The following is a 17,237-nucleotide window of genomic DNA, read 5'->3' on the forward strand; positions in this document are numbered from 1 at the left end:
TCACAGGTTCGCCTCCTTCGGTGAGGTCAAGCAGAGAACATAAGGGCTCACCAAACCCATCCTGAAGATCAGGCATCCTGCTACTTAATCCCCACTGAGTTTATTTAACCCGAGTTTAAGGATATTTAATGTCTCCCTTGTGGAAACATACTTCTGTATTTAGGCATCCCTCCAGTATCTAAAGTATTTTGCTGCCATGGACTTTGCAATGCCCTCCAAAAGGAAGCAAGTCTCTCGCACACACAGCAAGTCTGTCACACACAGACAGGCTCAGATTCCTGTGCGCATGCTGGCGACGGCCTCCCTTGGCAACAACGTTCATCGGGGCACAATGAGCTCTCTCTGCTGGGTTCAAGCAGCACCTGTGGCTGCATACTTTGAAGAGGGGGAAGCGATGGCTTGCCCACAAAGACAGAATGCAGTGCTTCATGAAACCCGCATACAGCACAGTCACAGACGGAGAAAAGTCAAATAGGCATCTATGCAGACCTTGAGCCAGGAAAACCCATCTCTTTATCCCAGGGCTCTGGGTCTCCCTTTAAATCCTGAGTAAGGAAGTCTCCACCTTCATGCCACCAATGAAAAGCAAGTGACTTGAGGAAACACTAACTGCAAGGACCTTCTTTCAGGCTAGACATCCCTTTGGGAATTTGTAGGTCACTAAATCCTCAGGGGACGTGGGTGGCACTGTGGGTTAAACCACAGAGCCTAGGACTTGCTGATCAGAAGGTCGGTGGTTCGAATCCCCGTGACGGGGTGAGCTCCCATTGCTTGGTCCCTGCTCCTGCCAACCTAGCAGTTCGAAAGCACATCAAAGTGCAAGTAGATAAATAGGTACCGCTCCGGTGGGAAGGTAAACGGCATTTCCGTGCACAGCTCTGGTTAGCCAGAAGCGACTTAGTCATTCCACATGACCCAGAAGCTGTACACCGGCTCCCTCGGCCAATAAAGCGAGATGAGCGCCACAACCCCAGAGTCATCCGCGACTGGACCTAACGGTCAGGGGTCCCTTTACCTTTAAATCCTCAATCCTTTAAATTCGGGGCTCTTACATTCTCTGCCAATGTGGTGGTCGAGCTGTATATGTCGCCACATATGTTGCACTCTTTTTCCTCCCCAATTGTACGTTAGGCAAATTCATGTAGGAACCATTTAGTTTTAGCTAATGACAGTGATAGCCTGAAGCAGAAGCTCCTTGTTCAATGGAAGTAAAGCCCTGCTTTCTGGATGAGTATCTCCAAATGCTCTGTGTCCCTAGTCTGTACTAGGGACACCTGGAATTCTATTCAGGTGTTAACGCAGGTATGGGGAGGTGGGCATGCAGGCATACTGCCTCTGCTTCCAGTGTCCCTGTTGCACTGACCCACCCACCCACCCTGTGCTCCATCTCAGCCTTTGTGAATTGGATGGGAAGGTCTGAAGAGAGCATCTAAGCACATTTGACTGACCGTTCTTAAAAGCCTCTGCCTGATCAGAAACCCTGCCTTATCAGGGTCCCAGCTGTGCAGAGGCCTCTAAACCCATTCAGCAAGATGCACTTTTCAGACCTGCATGTATGTTGCATACACTCCTTACTTGTGGTTACATTCCCTATTCGGGCAGAACACTTCAATACAGCTGGCCACTGGAACAGGCATAATAAACATGAGCCATGCTTGGTTGAGGCTCTCAGGCATGCACTTGTAGCTTCAGCACAGCGGCATGCAAGGGACAAACAGAAGCTCATGTTTCCCTTTTCATGTGAAGTCACTGCCAGAAAAATGCTTCTGGAGCTCCAGGTAGCACTGCACTATCATTTCCTGTGTGACTCCCAAGATAGAAGGAATCCATTCAAACATTCACTACCACAGCGATTCCTCCACATCTCTCTTCCCTTTCCTTCTCTCACCGCACCAGCAAAGCTTCCGAGGCGAATGACGTTAGGCCCATGAGAATCTCATTGTGCTTCTTCGCTCTTGCAGAGAATAGCTTGGGAGTATGGCCCGTGTGTGACCTAACTGCTTCAAATCCACAAGACGACAGAAGGAACGAACCGTTTATTGATTTGGCCTTCTTTAAAGGTTAGACTTAGTAGTTTGGTTGATGCAAAGGCTCCTTAGGTATGAGCCTGCTGTGAATAGATTCACTCAGCAAGACTGAAAGTTCTAAAAAAACCTCCCAGGCCTAAGATTCTTTGCATCCTTCAGGACGCTGGCAGACTTTGGGCTTTAAAATTTCAGGGGCACGCACCTTCCATTGCTCACTGTTGCGGCAGCGCCCCCTGCGACACTCAGTGCTGGCGAACTGGTCACACTCCCCTAAATCGGCCTCTGCTCAGTAGATTCAAGGGCATAGGTCTTCAAAAGCTGCTGGATCACCAGAGAAAGAGACCAATGGTGTGATCTCAAATGGAAAAGATCCTAAAGTAGTTCTGAGGCAATGATGATGTTGGGGCGCTATTCCTGCCAACCGAGGTGGGGTGGACACCTACAACAGCGTTTGCCCTCAGGCATACTCCACCATACCCCACTGGTAATCAGGAAAACCCACACCATGGACCCAGCTCCTGTGAATGGTCAGGGGCAATGGGAGTTGTAGTCAACTCCTGGAGGACAAATGGCTCCCACCTCTGTGCAAGAGACACACTAGCAGTCTGGCACAGTAGGAAAAGGCCTCTTCACCTATCGTCCACCTGTACTCATTCTAGCAGTTTGCAGCAGCCCCTGCATTCAGGCCTCTCCTGCATTTCCCTGTTTGTGAGGCTCCCAGCTCTGTTTGTGCAGAACTGTTAAAGGGCCTTGTTCTCTGCTGTCTTTGGATTGCACCCCCAGGAGCAGTAAACGCCACTGCGAGAGGGAGGCAGTTGCTAGGGGATGGGCTGCAACACAGGGGATCAGTGAGGGCTTTGTATAGGCAATGACACCCACAGTTCCTTCTTGGGACTGCTGCCATGGAGACAAAGCTCCTGTCTTTGTACAAAGAAAGTGATGTTTGGATTGCTGCCCCCATTAGCAAACAAGAGCAGTCTTGGGGTAGGCACACTTGGTATGTATCCCAAGGGCTGCTCTCTCTCTCGTCAGCAGACTAGGCCGCAGCTCTCCTCTGTGTGCACAGGCATGGGGGAAGCCCTTTTGCTCTGAAACTGTTTACCATTTTGCCGGAGACAGGATTAATCTCTGGGGGGTGGGGGAGAACGGGGAGCTGTAGGCTCAGCACCACCAGAGCCAGCCAAAGTCCTCACCCACAATCCCTGGCTCAAATATGGGAAACAGCAAGGCCAGAGGGTGAGAAGATCACAGAGGAGGAAACTGCAGTGGTGACCGGGGTAGAAAAGGAATGCAATGAGATTGCTTTCTCAGAGTGCATTTCTGTTTGCTACGAAACAATGGTTTTCTAGCATCACAGTCCTTTCGACATGAACGTCTGCCGCAGAATGTCACCCAGTGCCTACAGACCCTCCCACCTGCTGCAGCAAATTCTGGGAAGCATTTGAGGGTTCACACTCCATTCACAAAGGACACTTACCAGACCTACTGAGATTCACACTCACTGTGTGCACATTCAACTCTGTTTGGACACTACAGAGGAAAAGTCGCAATGGTATGGGATCACAAGGTTCTGCCCAACTATACAAAAACCAAGATGACCGTGGGGGTTTTCTTTTTTTATATAATAATTTTATTAAATTTTCAAATTTTACATTTCAAATTAAAACATCTCTTATAACCATACGTTCATTGACTTCCCTCACTCCCCTTCCAAGGTTCATTTAACTTATCCACCATTCCTGCATATTTTGATATATTCATCAAATTCAATTTTCCTTTCTCACTTTAAAATTTATTAAAATCAGCATTTTTTAACTGTGCAATCATTTTCAATATACTGAACAAAATTCTACTCTTCTTTAAATACCTGCTCATCTTGTTCTCTTATTCTGCTTGTTAGACCTGCTAACTCTGCATATTCTATCATCTTAAGTTTCCAATCCTCCTTGCTAGGGACCTCTCTCACTTCCCATTTTTGGGCTAAAAAAACCCTAAGCTGCTGTTGTTGCATAAATAAGTATTTTTTTCTGACTCCTGGGAACCTCTGTCTGAACAATTCCTAGCAGAAATGCCTCAGGTTTTTGGGGGGAAGTTGTTATAAACACTTTTTTATCTCATTATATATCATTTCCCAATATTCTTTAACTTTTTTGCATGCCCATCATATATGAAAAATGGTTCCTTCTACTTCTTTACATTTCCAACACAGATCCAATTCCATATTATACATCTTAGCCCATGTACTTGGAGTTAAATACCATCTACAAATCATTTTCCTATAATTCTCTTTCAGTGTGTAGCATGCAGTAAATTTCAGCTTGTTCTCCCAAAGTTTCAAATCAATAAAGACTACCGTAGGGATTTCAGTGTCCTTACTTTCAGGTTTTATCAACAAAGGAAAACTAAATAGCTGCAGGAATTTGTCTTCCTTTATGGTGAGCATTTATTTTGGCGGCTGATCTCATTTGAGCCCCATTCTGGAGTGACATCTATTAGGGACACGTTCTAGCACTTATGGTCTTCCTGTCTGAAATACCTATGTAAGTTGCTTTCCTCAGTTTGCTGTGGTTTCTGGAGCGAGATGACACACTGCCATTTGTGGCTATTGGCCGATCTTCTGCCTTTACTTATTGTCTTTTATGGCTGCTGAGGACACACTCCTTGCTTCTTTCAACTTCTTTGTTAGTTCCTTCATTCGCCAAAAACATTTGATTTGATTTGCTCAAACTGCTGCTTTCTACCACCACACTCTTGCTTACAAATTTACACTAGTGTTAAAGCAGTCACACTCATCTCTCTCGAGGTTTCACTGCTCACAGCAAAATCTGCTTGCAATCTCAAGGGCTGTAGTGTGGCACTTCCACTCCACTCCCACCCCCCAGAATTGGTCGAAAGGACAGAATATGAGAAAAATCTTTGGACTAAACAGTCCACCTTTGGGTCAGTTTGCATAGAAGGCAAAAGACTATCTATTCTGAAGATAGCCTCTGCCTTTTGCTAGCAGGGGGTCCTGTCCTATTAAGAGGATTAGAAATCGTCCCAACAAAGTGAAGCAACCCAGAACAATTATGAGACAGAGAGTAAGAGGAGGCCACTGTCTTGATCCTCGCCCTGCCAGGGAGGGTGAGGGGGTTTGTGCATAGCCTAAGTGGTGATGTGACCTGAATATGTAACAAGACAGCAGAGAATGGATGGGAGCTGCTATTCATGCAGTGCTTTCCCTGCTGGCTTACCCTGAGCAAGGGCCAACTGAGAACAATGCTGGGCTTGTTGCAAAGGGTTCTGGTTGGTCAGGGAGCTGGGGGTGGGGAAGGGAGAAGAAAAAACGAGAAAGAAAAGAGATCGAGCCTGGCTAGAATGGTTTGGGGGGAGGAAAGGAGCATGTCTAACATTTCAAAGATGTTGGGGCCATAAAGGGTTGCCCCCTTCAGTCAAGTGTTCAAGACACAGCATCAAGCACATTATGATGGCATTTCCAATAGGGACTAGAGCCCAGGCAGCTGCTGCTGGAGAAGAGATGATCTGGGGCAATCCCAGTAGGCAGGGGCCAGATGGCCGAATCAGCATCATGCAGCCTAAGAATGGACAGTGAATGAAAGAATGACAGACAGGGATGTTTGGGTATGGTGGCTGCGTACACACCAGTTTTAATAAACATGGGGGTTGCACAGCCCTGATTTTTCCATGTGTACTTTCATGCACATTTGCCCACATGAATGGTTTCAATTGAACTCTCTGCGTTTCCCATTCATACTAGCGAGAGCTGCTTGATGTCATGATTTGCACTGTGCATTGAGCCATCCTCTCATTCAGTAAAGGTAAAGGGACCCCTGACCATTAGGTCCAGTCGTGACTGACTCTGGTTGTGGTCCTCATCTCGCTTTATTGGCCGAGGGAGCCGGCGTACAGCTTCCGGGTCATGTGGCCAGCATCTACTTCCCCACTTTCGCAGAGTTCCCTGAGGTTGATTGTAGGCATGCGTACAGGTAATTGTTTACCTGTGAATTCAGTCATTTTCAATTTATCTTTGATAGTTTTCTGATATACCAGACCTGTACAAAACAGGTCCTAACAACAACAAAATGTTGTGTGGTGCCCAGCAGCCCAACAAGTAGTGCCTCACCAATGGGAATAGTGGGTGTAGTGATAGAAGGGACCCAGCAAAAGGTCACCACCTGCATAAAATAAATATGCCCACACAGTACATATTAGCATGCAATTTCATTTTGTTGTTTTCCTTACTGCATCATATGCACATCCGAAAAATCCAAATCAAATGGAGGGAAAGTATAGACTGCCACGAGGATGAGGACATCACAGGGACATGAAATCCAATTTAAACTGTTCTGTGTATGCAGCTGGTGCACACCTTATGCGGTTTACATAAGGACAAAGAGAAGGCAGTTGAATTGTGTTTGGAGTTTTGTACTTTACAGGAGCAACCCAGCCAGATGGGTGGGGTATCAATAATAAAATTATTATTTACAATACCAAACCAAAATGGGCTTTGAAAACCACCAGCCCAATCACCCTCAAATTACTTATGAAACTTTGCCACACAAGACCAAGATTCCTTTGCCCATCACTGCACTCCACAACCACTGGGGAGCACTGGACATTTTTATAAGCATATAGACTCAAGGGATACAAGAGTCCTGGCCACTGCTCACACATATGACCAAGAAAGTGTGTCCTAATTTTAAGCAGCAAACAGAGCTACCATTGTGAACGGTTCCCCAGCATACAAGCAATGTGGAAACAATTTCTGAGTATCAAAAGCCTGAAAACCACTGGATAAAGAAAACAGGATGGAAAATAGGTCTGTCATTGAACGATCACCTCCACACGAGAGGCCATATACCTGTAAACTGCCAGCAAAGGGATGGATGGTTGATTTTCCCAGGGACATCAGGCAGGCCACTGCTAGAGACAGTGTTAAGTTATGGGGATCTTTGGCCTGGTGCAGAATAGCAATTCTTAGATTTCATTCTGAAGTTACCATGGACCCAAAACTGAACTCAAATAAAAGACACACAAATTAAATGTCAAATGATTGGTCCTCACTAGAATTTTCAAGTCTGCTTGGTATACAAGAAAGAAGTTACTGAGATAATCAAAATTCCAGAAAGGCAGCAGTATTAGCCTGCAGCAACATGAACATGTTTTTGGCAAAGTGCAATGCACCTTAGAGACTAATACAATTGCACTGTCTTCACTTCCAGAAAAATGCCATCAGCTCATTCACTCCAGAGTTCTTGTTGTCCCTGCTGAATGACACTCACCCCCTTCTTGGCCATAACTTCATCTCCAGTATTAATGATACTGGCTAGCCACTCTGCCTGCAGCAATAGTGGGCACAAGGTTGACAGGACACACCAGGTACATGTGTGATGCTACTTGCAGATGTTTTTCTCCATTCGGTCTAGCAAACAGGCCTGCTTACTCCTTTACTACTAGGACAAAAGTGGTCGAGTCAAAATGATATTCTTGTACTGAGAAATGTAAGCATGAGAAAAGCTGGACAGGAACTGCTGATGCATATAATCCTGAATTCATGGTTTGTGATGTGTAGGTGGTACATATTTCTCCACCTCCCCTTCAGGCTATATTGGCACATTGCATTTAAAGAGAGGCAGTTATGCCCACATGCTATTCCTGTTCCATCAAGCCACTCTCTCCCCTAGATTTACTGTAGCTTGGATAGGTTTAACTGCAAGGAAATACTGTCAGCACTGGTATTCCCAAAAGATGGAAAGTAAAGAGGTAAGTGCTGTGAAAACAAGCCTGTCTTATGTTCCCTTCAGGAATATAAAAGCCATTTGCCGTCTTCCCCATGTGAAAAAGCTACACAATTAAGTCTGCAATTGGGGAAATTGCAACAGCATTTAGGAGATACACAGAGATATGAAATAGCAGACTGAGGTCCCAGCTAGTTCAGGATTATGCTTCCAAGTACAAATACATCCACAAAAGTTACAAGGGAGGTTCTATTGCACTATCATGAAAAACTGTTGATAGACCTACTCTTCTATTAATTTGTGTACAGCTTTAAGCTACTGGCCAGACAGCTGTTGGCAGTGAATTCCACAAGTTAAACTAAGGCATTATATGAAATACTGCCTCCTTTGGTCTAGTCTGTTCCTAGCTACTGCTAGCCAATTTCATTGAGTGAGCCCATGTTCTAACTCAGGCATCCCCAACCTGCGGCCCTCCAGATGTTTTGGCCACAATCACTCCCACGATCACTAGCGAACGACCAGTGGTCAGGGATGATGGGAATTGTAGTCCAAAACATCTGGAGGGCTGAAGGTTGGGGGTGCCTGTTCTAATTCCCTATATCAGGGTCAGTTAGCATGGTGTCCTCAAGACACCTGCTGGACTTCAAGTCCCATTACTGCTGACCATTGGTCACACTGGCAGGGGCTGAAGGGTTCCAGAGGGCATACTGGCCACCCCTGCTCCACATCATTTATAAAGCTACCTTGTGGACTTGTTTAGTTACTATATTTTAAAAAACCAAAAACCAAGGGGCCTCACGTTTGCTTTTGTTCCCAAGCAGCATAACACAGCCCCAAGAATTATGCTTGTTCTTTTCTGGTGCAGCAATGTCCTTTTTAAGATGCGGTGATAGTAATTGTTCGCAATACTCTAAATGCAACTACACCACAGATTTATCTAATCTAGCTAAAGATTTCTGTTAGCGACGGCTTTGTTTCCATTTCCTTGCCTAATAATTCTCAACTGCACTTGTCGTTTTCACTGCTGCTACGCAATGCACTGACTTCTCCTGTAAGGTGTCCGCTGTCACCCCAAAATGGGCAAGCCCTAGCCAGTTCAGTCCCTATCAGCGGGTGTACATGTAAGTGTGTGGGTGTGGCGGGCAATTTGCCAAACATGAATCCTGGCAGGTGAGCACATCTAAACATACGAGAATTACATTTGCAAGCCTCCAAAGATAAACTCCGATTTCCTTGGTTTGCTGCCTTCATCCTGTAGAAGCTGTGCCCCAAGGCCATGAAGGTGCCACTGGGAAAAGAAGGCTGATCAGCTGAGTTTGAAGCAGAGCAGGCTCTAATAAAGTGAGTGAGAGAGACGACGAACCAGTTAAGAGGAAATAAGTTCACAATGCAACCACCACCAACACAAAATTGTTAATTTATTGTTATTTAGGAGGCAAAAAATGTACTGTTACAAGATTCATTTCCCAACAGAGAAGGTCAAAAAATGAGCCAAAAATATATTTTAAAAAAGGAATAATGACACTTTACAATTCATTAAATTAAAAAAAGTAAAATATCTCCTTGTGCAATTCTGTGAAAATGAGAAAAGAGGAGGGGGAAAGATGCAGTTAGAAAGCCCCCCCTCCCGCCCTGAAGGGAGCAGCTCCGTGCAGGATAGGGCCAGGCAAGGGCAGGAAGGGCCCTGCAGTCTCACACCTGTCCAAAGCTTAAGTGGGACGGGGAAGACACGGCCACATGCAGCCTGCTGCCCTTCACAGGGAGACAAGGGGGCTAGCATACAAAGCCTTTTAATGATCCTTCCCATGACCCCCTTCCTGGACCCTGTTGAGGCTGCTGTAGATTCCAGGTGAGCAAACACCAACACAGGGCAGTTGCCAACTCCGCTAGGCTGGATTAATACCCCTGACCAGGAATAGCTCCTCCTTGCTACCACAGCCCTTTACCTATAAACTCAAGCACCCTATTGCCCAGTAGGGTGTGAAGCAAAGCGTCTCACACACAGCCTCGTGTGCGCTTGAGAGAACAAGAACGCCCTCCTTCTACTCCACTGGTTTTACCCAAGACCAAAGCCTCACACCCTAACTTGAGGGACAGGCAAGTGTGTATGCTCAAGCCCTGGGCTCAAGGAGGGGAACATGCTGAAGCTTAGGAAACTGAGGGCAGCCCTCGCTCCTAAGGACTAGGCTGCGGCCTGCAGAAACACCTCCAAACTGGGCAGAGCACAATTCCTACCCGCTATGTCCTCCACTCTGAAATTTGCAGCAGTGGGATATAGGATTTGAGGGAAGCGCCTTATGCCTTGTCCAAAGGGCTTTGAAGGGAACTCTTGCATAGATGTCTCCTCCCACTGTCCCTCATGAGCTGAGCAGGCCGCAAGCGTTTGGCATGAGTGGGAGGCCCAGGAACAGGGTCATGAGAAACCCAGACCTCTCCAGATCTGCTATCTTGCTCTGGCAGCACACAGAACCCTGGGCAATTATTCTGCCTTCACACAGTCAAGGGATGTGCATCATCCACTGCCTAGTTCTGTTCAGGTGCTGACCGAGAGAAAGACACCAGACCGAGAAGAAGGTGAGCACAAAGGCTGCAAAGCGTGAGTGCCCAGCATCCACCAGGCATGCCAGTTCATCAGGCAGGGCGCAGAGGGAGATGATACGGGGGGGGGGGGGGTTGGGGGAGCAAGCTGAGTAGGAGCCAAAGCTCATGTCCAGAAGATTCAACATCTGTCCTCTGGGAAGAATTTGCTCCCCAGGGCTCAGTGGACACTGGGCAGGAGGAAGAGATGGCACCAACACTCCTCTATAATCTCAGACCATGAACAATACTGCTCTATGAACCTTTCCCAGGGGCTCATCCCCTAACCATAGTGCTGAGCAGCTTGGGGCAGCAGAGAGGGGAGAGACCCCTGGATCCTGTTGCAGAAGGAGAAGGGAGGGGCTTGAGGTGGAAAAGAAGGAGGTCTCTTGGGGGAAGATACTGCCCAAAGCCAGGGTCCCCTCCAGCAAGATTCCAACTGCCCCTGACTGCTCGTAACATTCCCAATACTGCGTTTGGTACTTTCCCCACCCCATCCATTTGCTGCTGCCCCACCCGCGCCACCCCCTGCGACAGCTCACAGGCCCCATTTAATAACAGCAAAATTGCTTAAATTAAAAAATTAAAATATATATACATATATATATATATACTGTACACACACCGACGACAACAGAACAGTGCCAAAACCAGAGTAAGGAGCAAGGGGGAGGGGGAGGAGGCAGACAGTTTCTTTACAATAAAAACAGGAGTTCAATCTCAGCAGAAGAGGAATCTGGGGTCCCCTAAAAATACCCATCTAGGGAGAGGGAGGTGGGCGAGAGGGTTGGAAAGAGCAGGAGATGGGGGAAGAGAAAGGAGGAGGTGCGTTTGGGCTTTTACAATGGCATCTTCCCGATCCAAGACCTGGCCAAAGGGCTCTCAGCTTCGCCGGGATTTTGAGTGCTGAATAAGCCACTGTAGGGTGATGTCTGTCAAACACAAGATACGGTTAATGACCATCATGAAAAATAGAAGTTGCAGTGAGCTGCTTAGCTAGAGGTAAGGGAAACACACAGGGGCCTCACAGGAGATTATCAAATTATGAGCTGAGCTCATGATTCACTTCTGTAGCCCTGCTGCCAGCAGCCCAACATGTTGTCCTGAAGGGAATGACCTCTGCATGTGAATGAACTTTTTCTCTACCATGGCTTTCAACAGGGGTGGGGAACGTGTGGTCCTCCAGGTGTTACTGGACTCCAATCCCAACCAGCCTGAGCCAGCATGGCCAACAGGCAAGGAAAACAACAGCTGTATTTCACCAACACTCAGAGGGTCACAGTTTCTCCACATCTGGGCCTACACAAAGCTTTCTTGCGCCCCTAATTATTTATGGAGGGGGCAGACCCCGGGGGCATTCAGTGCCATCACAGAATCAGTCCCACAGTGCTCAAAACACAGGAGAGCCAAAGAGCATAAGGAGAGATCTCCCCATGGGCAGTCTTGGTGTCACTGTGCATTCAAGCCCCAACCATTCCCCTTAAAATTGTCAGGCACTCTGACCCTGCAACCTCCCCCTTCCCTTCTACACTCACCAATATTGTCCTTTTCTTTGCAAGAGATTGAATAGCAACAGATCTCTCGGTCCTGGATGGCAGACAGGTTCCTGCAGGAAAAACAGAAGCACAAGAATATCAGGCTTCCTTGGGGAAAGCACTGCATACAGAGAAAGGTATCCACAATGAAATGGGCAAAACGTACCTCCCTCCCTGCAGCAGTGACTCCTGTACCTTTTCCTGCTAGTCCCATGTATAATATCCCACTTACAATCCAATGGGGGCCTATACATGTGGATTCCAACACCCACTCATGGATATATGGAGGGTCTGGAAGGCATTACAGTGGACACTGGGGTTGCGAATGTGATCCGTGCAAGATGCACGTTGACAACCCACAGCGTTCGCAACCCATGTCTGCGAACGCGCGGGTTGTGATTTAGCGCTTCTGCGCATGCGCGACCGCCAAAACCCGGAAGTAACCCGTTCCAGTACTTCCTGGTTTTGGCGGTCCATAACCCAAAAAAACCCAACCTGAAGCGGCTGTAACCAGAAGTATGACTGTACTTCATTCTCTCAGAAGACTGTCTGAGCTCACCCAAATAGACAGCTACCGTCAACCTATTATTTCTAGGTTATCCAACATTTTCACAAGATGTAATGTATCTATATGTATCTATTCCTCACAAAACCAACATTTCCTGTCACCTGTCTTTATTCCTCTTTAATTCCTTCGGGAACTCCAGTGCTATTGCATTGCAATTTTGTTTATTTAGTTATAGTAGTCAAGATAAAAGCTGGCCCTTTTCTATAAAACTAAACAAAATCCGCACTTCGTCTGCATATCTCTATCCTATTTTGCCATCGACTTGGGTTTCTATTCAGAGTTTCTTTAGCAATATATTTCAGACCGTCAGCTGCTTTCCTTTCCCCTCCAATAAAAGCTGAAATTCAGTTTTTTCATTTTTTATTCTCCCCACTCCAATGCCGCCCCAGGGCATTGGGTAACAGCGCCCACTCCTCGGGAAAGGTGCTGCTGTGCAAAAGCACACAACAGCATGTGACAATGTGTATACATTGTCAGGAAAGACAATGGGAAGGGGCTTGACAGGAGGGGAGCTGGTGACTCCAGTTTTTGGTTTAGCCAGCAAAGCTAGCCCCAAACAGCAGCCCCATGTGGACAAAGCACCTCAGCTCGATCTCCTCAGTGGTGAACAGGGGGGTTATTACTGCTGGAGGCAAGTTATCAAAATGTTAACCCTGGTAGATAAATAGCAGGGGAGAAGGATAGCACAACTCCTGTCTAGGTCTTATACACATAACACATTTGAGAATCTTCTTTTTCCTCTCTCCAGTTCCCTTCTAATCTTCCAAAATGCTCGCCTTGAACCAAGCTTTGTTTTCATTTTAGCACGTGACAATCATGAAATTCCTAGACCTCCGTTCAATCACATTATCCAGCCAGAACCATAAAAAGGAAAGATGAAAACACTGGCCTGCCTTTGGCGCCACCCTGTGGTACATCACAAGGCTCCAAGGGTGTTGGGGTTTTTTTTAAAAAAGAAAAACAACAACAACCTGATATCAAGTCCAAGATTTCCTCGGCTCTTTGCATTTCCACTAAAACTTAAACAAATTCTGAAGCTCCATATCAATCATCGATCCAACAGAAATGGAAATGTGTCCTATGGCACCTAAGAGACAGGCAAATCACTAGGCATGGCTTAAGCTTTCACAGCTTAAGCCTGTCAGACACATAAGTTCTTCCTTGCACTGCACCCTATGTACAGAGGAAAAAGCACTGTAAACCACAAGGCTCATTGTACACCTCTGACATTCCTATGTAAAATGCACAATACTGAAGTTTGTAGCCAGACCTGCTGTGTTGCCAAGAGGGGAAATATTCCTGAAGGCTTGTACTCTTCTATACCACTTGGGCACATTCTGCATCCATGATTGCCAGGGTGTTCACTGGTGGATTTGTCATGGGCTGTAATTAACTCAAGAAGCAATAGGGCTGGGCAATATGGAGATATATTGTCCAAAACTGGTTTGTAGTCAACATCGTGATAACCGTTTCATAGTATCTGACCTGGCAATATATCCCAAATCATGAAAAACTGTGAAGCTGGTCATCGCTTCTCTCATGATTCCTGCCACCCCATTGTAACAGTATGTTAAAGGGAAGTAAAAATGTACTTAAGTACTCCTAAGTATCAGCAGTTGCCAAGACATCACCCCATTCGCCTCTACATAGTTTCATCCTTATTTCAGGCATCATGATACTTCGGTTTATCGTGATGTTTAGCTGGTGATATATTGCGATGTTGAAAACCAGATATTGCCCAGCCCTAGACGGCAATAACACTCCCCAAATAACATAATATGGAGCCCAAGAATGGGACACAGCCAGACAACTTACCAATGCCAAGACAACAGGGTGCCAAGCACATCCAGTCACCAGGGTTTGCTACTTTGTGCTCACCCACAATTATATTAGATTTTTAGACTTCCTGGCCCTTCAGGTCAGTGGCAATGCTGTGAGTACACACATAGTTCCATATTATGCCAACACATTCATGGCCCACTTTGAGCAATGCTATCTCTTGTGCCCAAATGCCTCACCTCTCCCTGAGAAACAACAGCACCATTATCATCTAGACCCATGAGAAAAAAGGCCCACTAAAGAAAGTGACAGAACATCAACTGTTGCCACCTACAGCTCCAAGTGAGACCCTCTCCAACATGTTTTATCAATGAACTACAGGACATCATGGGCAACTGTATTCCTTGTGTGGTAGTCATGTCATCATTAGAAGACATCACCCCAATCTTAAATACCTATCTGCCAGAAAGAAAGAAAAAATGGGGCTATGCCTTACGACAAATACAGGTGCCAAGTCCACTCAAGCAACACTATTACCAAACCTAATATTATCAATGTTTATTGGATGTTTATTCAACTGCTCAACTTCCAGTGCAACATATACCCACAGTCCAGAAATAAGGTGCCTTCTAGATAATGTTGGAATCCACCTCCTATCAGCCCCAGACAGCATGGTCAATGGTCGGGGTGATGGGACTTGTAGGCTAGCAATATCTGGAGGGTATCACGTTGGTTATCATTGCCATGACCTCTTGATAATGCCCTTCTGCTGCCCACATAAGATAAACAGATCTGGCTCTATATATGAAAATGCACAGACATAATTTCGACACAGAAATGATTAGCACTCGGAAACCTAAGGGAGAACTCTCTCAGAACACACTGAGAGAAAGTCAACATGTCTACAAAGCTACTTCAAACTACTCTAATATGAAACACCAGGACTAGAATCTTCTAAGTGAGTTTGATTATACTGCATCTGTGGAGCTGTGGATTTCTTCTCCCCAAAACAAGAGTTGAATTGGCATAGCTAGAAATGTAGGTGATAATACTATGACAACCGGTGTGTGTGTTATTTCCACACACTCTCTACTGAGAAAAACATTTCATGCAGTTGACAAAGCTGGCTCTAGTCCACAAAAGCTAGTGCCACAATAAATATGAAAGGCTTTAAAAGGGCAACACAAGACTCCATGCTGTTTTTCCTGCAGCAGACTGTAACAGCTACCCGTCTGGAATTTATGCCATAACCTTGTGAAAGGAATTAAAGATCTGCATAGCCCAGCCGTGTGGGGGTGGCGGGGGACCAGACCTATGAGTTCAAAGCAGCCTTAAAAAACAAGCAGATGTCTCCCCATTGTCGTAACAGCAAATTTCCCCTTTAAGGAATGCAGCAAGAGATCCAAATTACTGAAGATTTTTACAGCTGGAGAAATAGATGCCTTGGCCTAGTTCTTTTTCAGTAACTTGGTAGCAGCCTCTCATCTGCTGGAAACATGTGCATGTCTGAGGGAAATAAGTGAGCAGTCAGAAATGCAGCAGCACTAAAGCAATCCTACAGCAGCCTTGCCAGTGTTGACAGAGCATGAGGTCATACCTGCCCCTTAAGAGAGCTTCATACAAGCACTAGCTCTCTTCCAGCAATTTATGTTATTGGTTATTTGCAGATTTATAAACTACTACTGATTCTGATATGGCAAAAGATGGAGATGGGGGCAGTGATGCAGGTTTTCTGGAAAAATTTTGAATTCAAGGTAGGGTGATTTGCACTGGATTTTTTTCTGAAGCCCAAGACAGTGATCTAATACAGAATGCTTCTTTTACTTGCATTCAGCAAACAAAGCTAGAAACTTGCTTGCCTAATATCACATTTGCAAATGTCATGCATTCATTGTTATTAATGAACTTATGAAACACTTTTCTGCAGAAAAGCAGTGCAGAAAATTTCACTTTCCACATCACTGAGGGAGACGCATGCAGATTCGGCAATGGGCAACAAAATGTATAGGACTTCTGATTCATTCAAGAATGCTGCTGTGATCTAGGATTATGATCTTTCAACCACATCAAACATATCCAGATCCAATTTCCCAAACTCTTAAACCGACTTGTGTGTACGAAAACCAATTAATCAATGTGAATGCCTCAGTCAAACTCAACAATGGTTCTTTTTGAGATGCAAAAGCCCACAGTAAGCAAATACCTGTAACTCCAAGTCCTAACAGCAAATACTTACATCTTCTCAATGAGCTCCTTCTCATCCAAGGCACCAGGCAGATCTCGCTTGTTCCCAAGAACAAGGACCTGAGAAAGAGAAGAGGGTAGATCTCTCAGTCCACGGCTCACTTAGGCAGCTCGCATCTACCACTGCATCAACCAAGGGTGGCTCCATTGGTTATGATGAATAAACCCTATATAGCCATGTTTTTAATAGAACTGACACCCTTGAAGCAAATAATTTCTTTATAATCCAGGGGAACTTCTTCTAAGCATGGAATCAGAAAAGCCAGGTCTACATCACAGTGACAACAGATGGAACACAAGAGCTTCAAACTACACGGTCAGTTCCTGAATACAAGGAAAACACTGGTGAAATTAAGATCAGCAGGGTTTCAAAAAACAAAAACCTAGCCAAATATGTCAATTACATATTTTCCTATTCTCTAATAAGCTTTTTTTTTGTTGCGCTCAGCTGCAACGTATGTTGAAAAGGACTTCAGATTCACTGGTGGCAGACGGACTTTGCAGAACAAGGGTATTTTCCCATTTCATGGATGGAATATTGCCAACAAAGATCCGTATAGTTAAAGCCATGGTTTTCCCAGTAGTGATGTATGGAAGTGAGAGCTGGACCATAAAGAAGGCTGATCGTCGAAGAATTGATGCTTTTGAATTATGGTGCTGGAGGAGACTCTTGAGAGTCCCATGGACTGCAAGAAGATCAAACCTATCCATTCTTAAGGAAATCAGCCCTGAGTGCTCACTGGAAGGACAGATCGTGAAGCTGAGGCTC

At 45.7% G+C, this 17,237-nt stretch overlaps 1 protein-coding gene across 1 annotated transcript in view; it reads right to left on the reverse strand.

Annotated features, from left to right (window-relative positions):
* Positions 1-9,163: 9,163 nt before the first annotated feature.
* ARL8A (ARF like GTPase 8A) overlaps positions 9,164-17,237 on the reverse strand; it is a 38,431-nt gene continuing 30,357 nt past the window's right edge. The window contains exons 5-7 of the mRNA XM_083617639.1: positions 16,461-16,528; positions 11,878-11,948; positions 9,164-11,274 (exon numbers count right to left, since the gene is read on the reverse strand). Coding sequence (XP_083473765.1) covers positions 11,225-11,274; positions 11,878-11,948; positions 16,461-16,528 — 189 coding nt within the window. The 3' untranslated portion in view covers positions 9,164-11,224. The remainder of the gene's footprint in view (positions 11,275-11,877; positions 11,949-16,460; positions 16,529-17,237) is intronic.

The sequence above is a fragment of the Podarcis filfolensis genome (assembly GCF_964270895.1).
Source record: "Podarcis filfolensis genome assembly, chromosome: 6".
Taxonomy (NCBI): Eukaryota; Metazoa; Chordata; class Lepidosauria; order Squamata; family Lacertidae; genus Podarcis; species Podarcis filfolensis.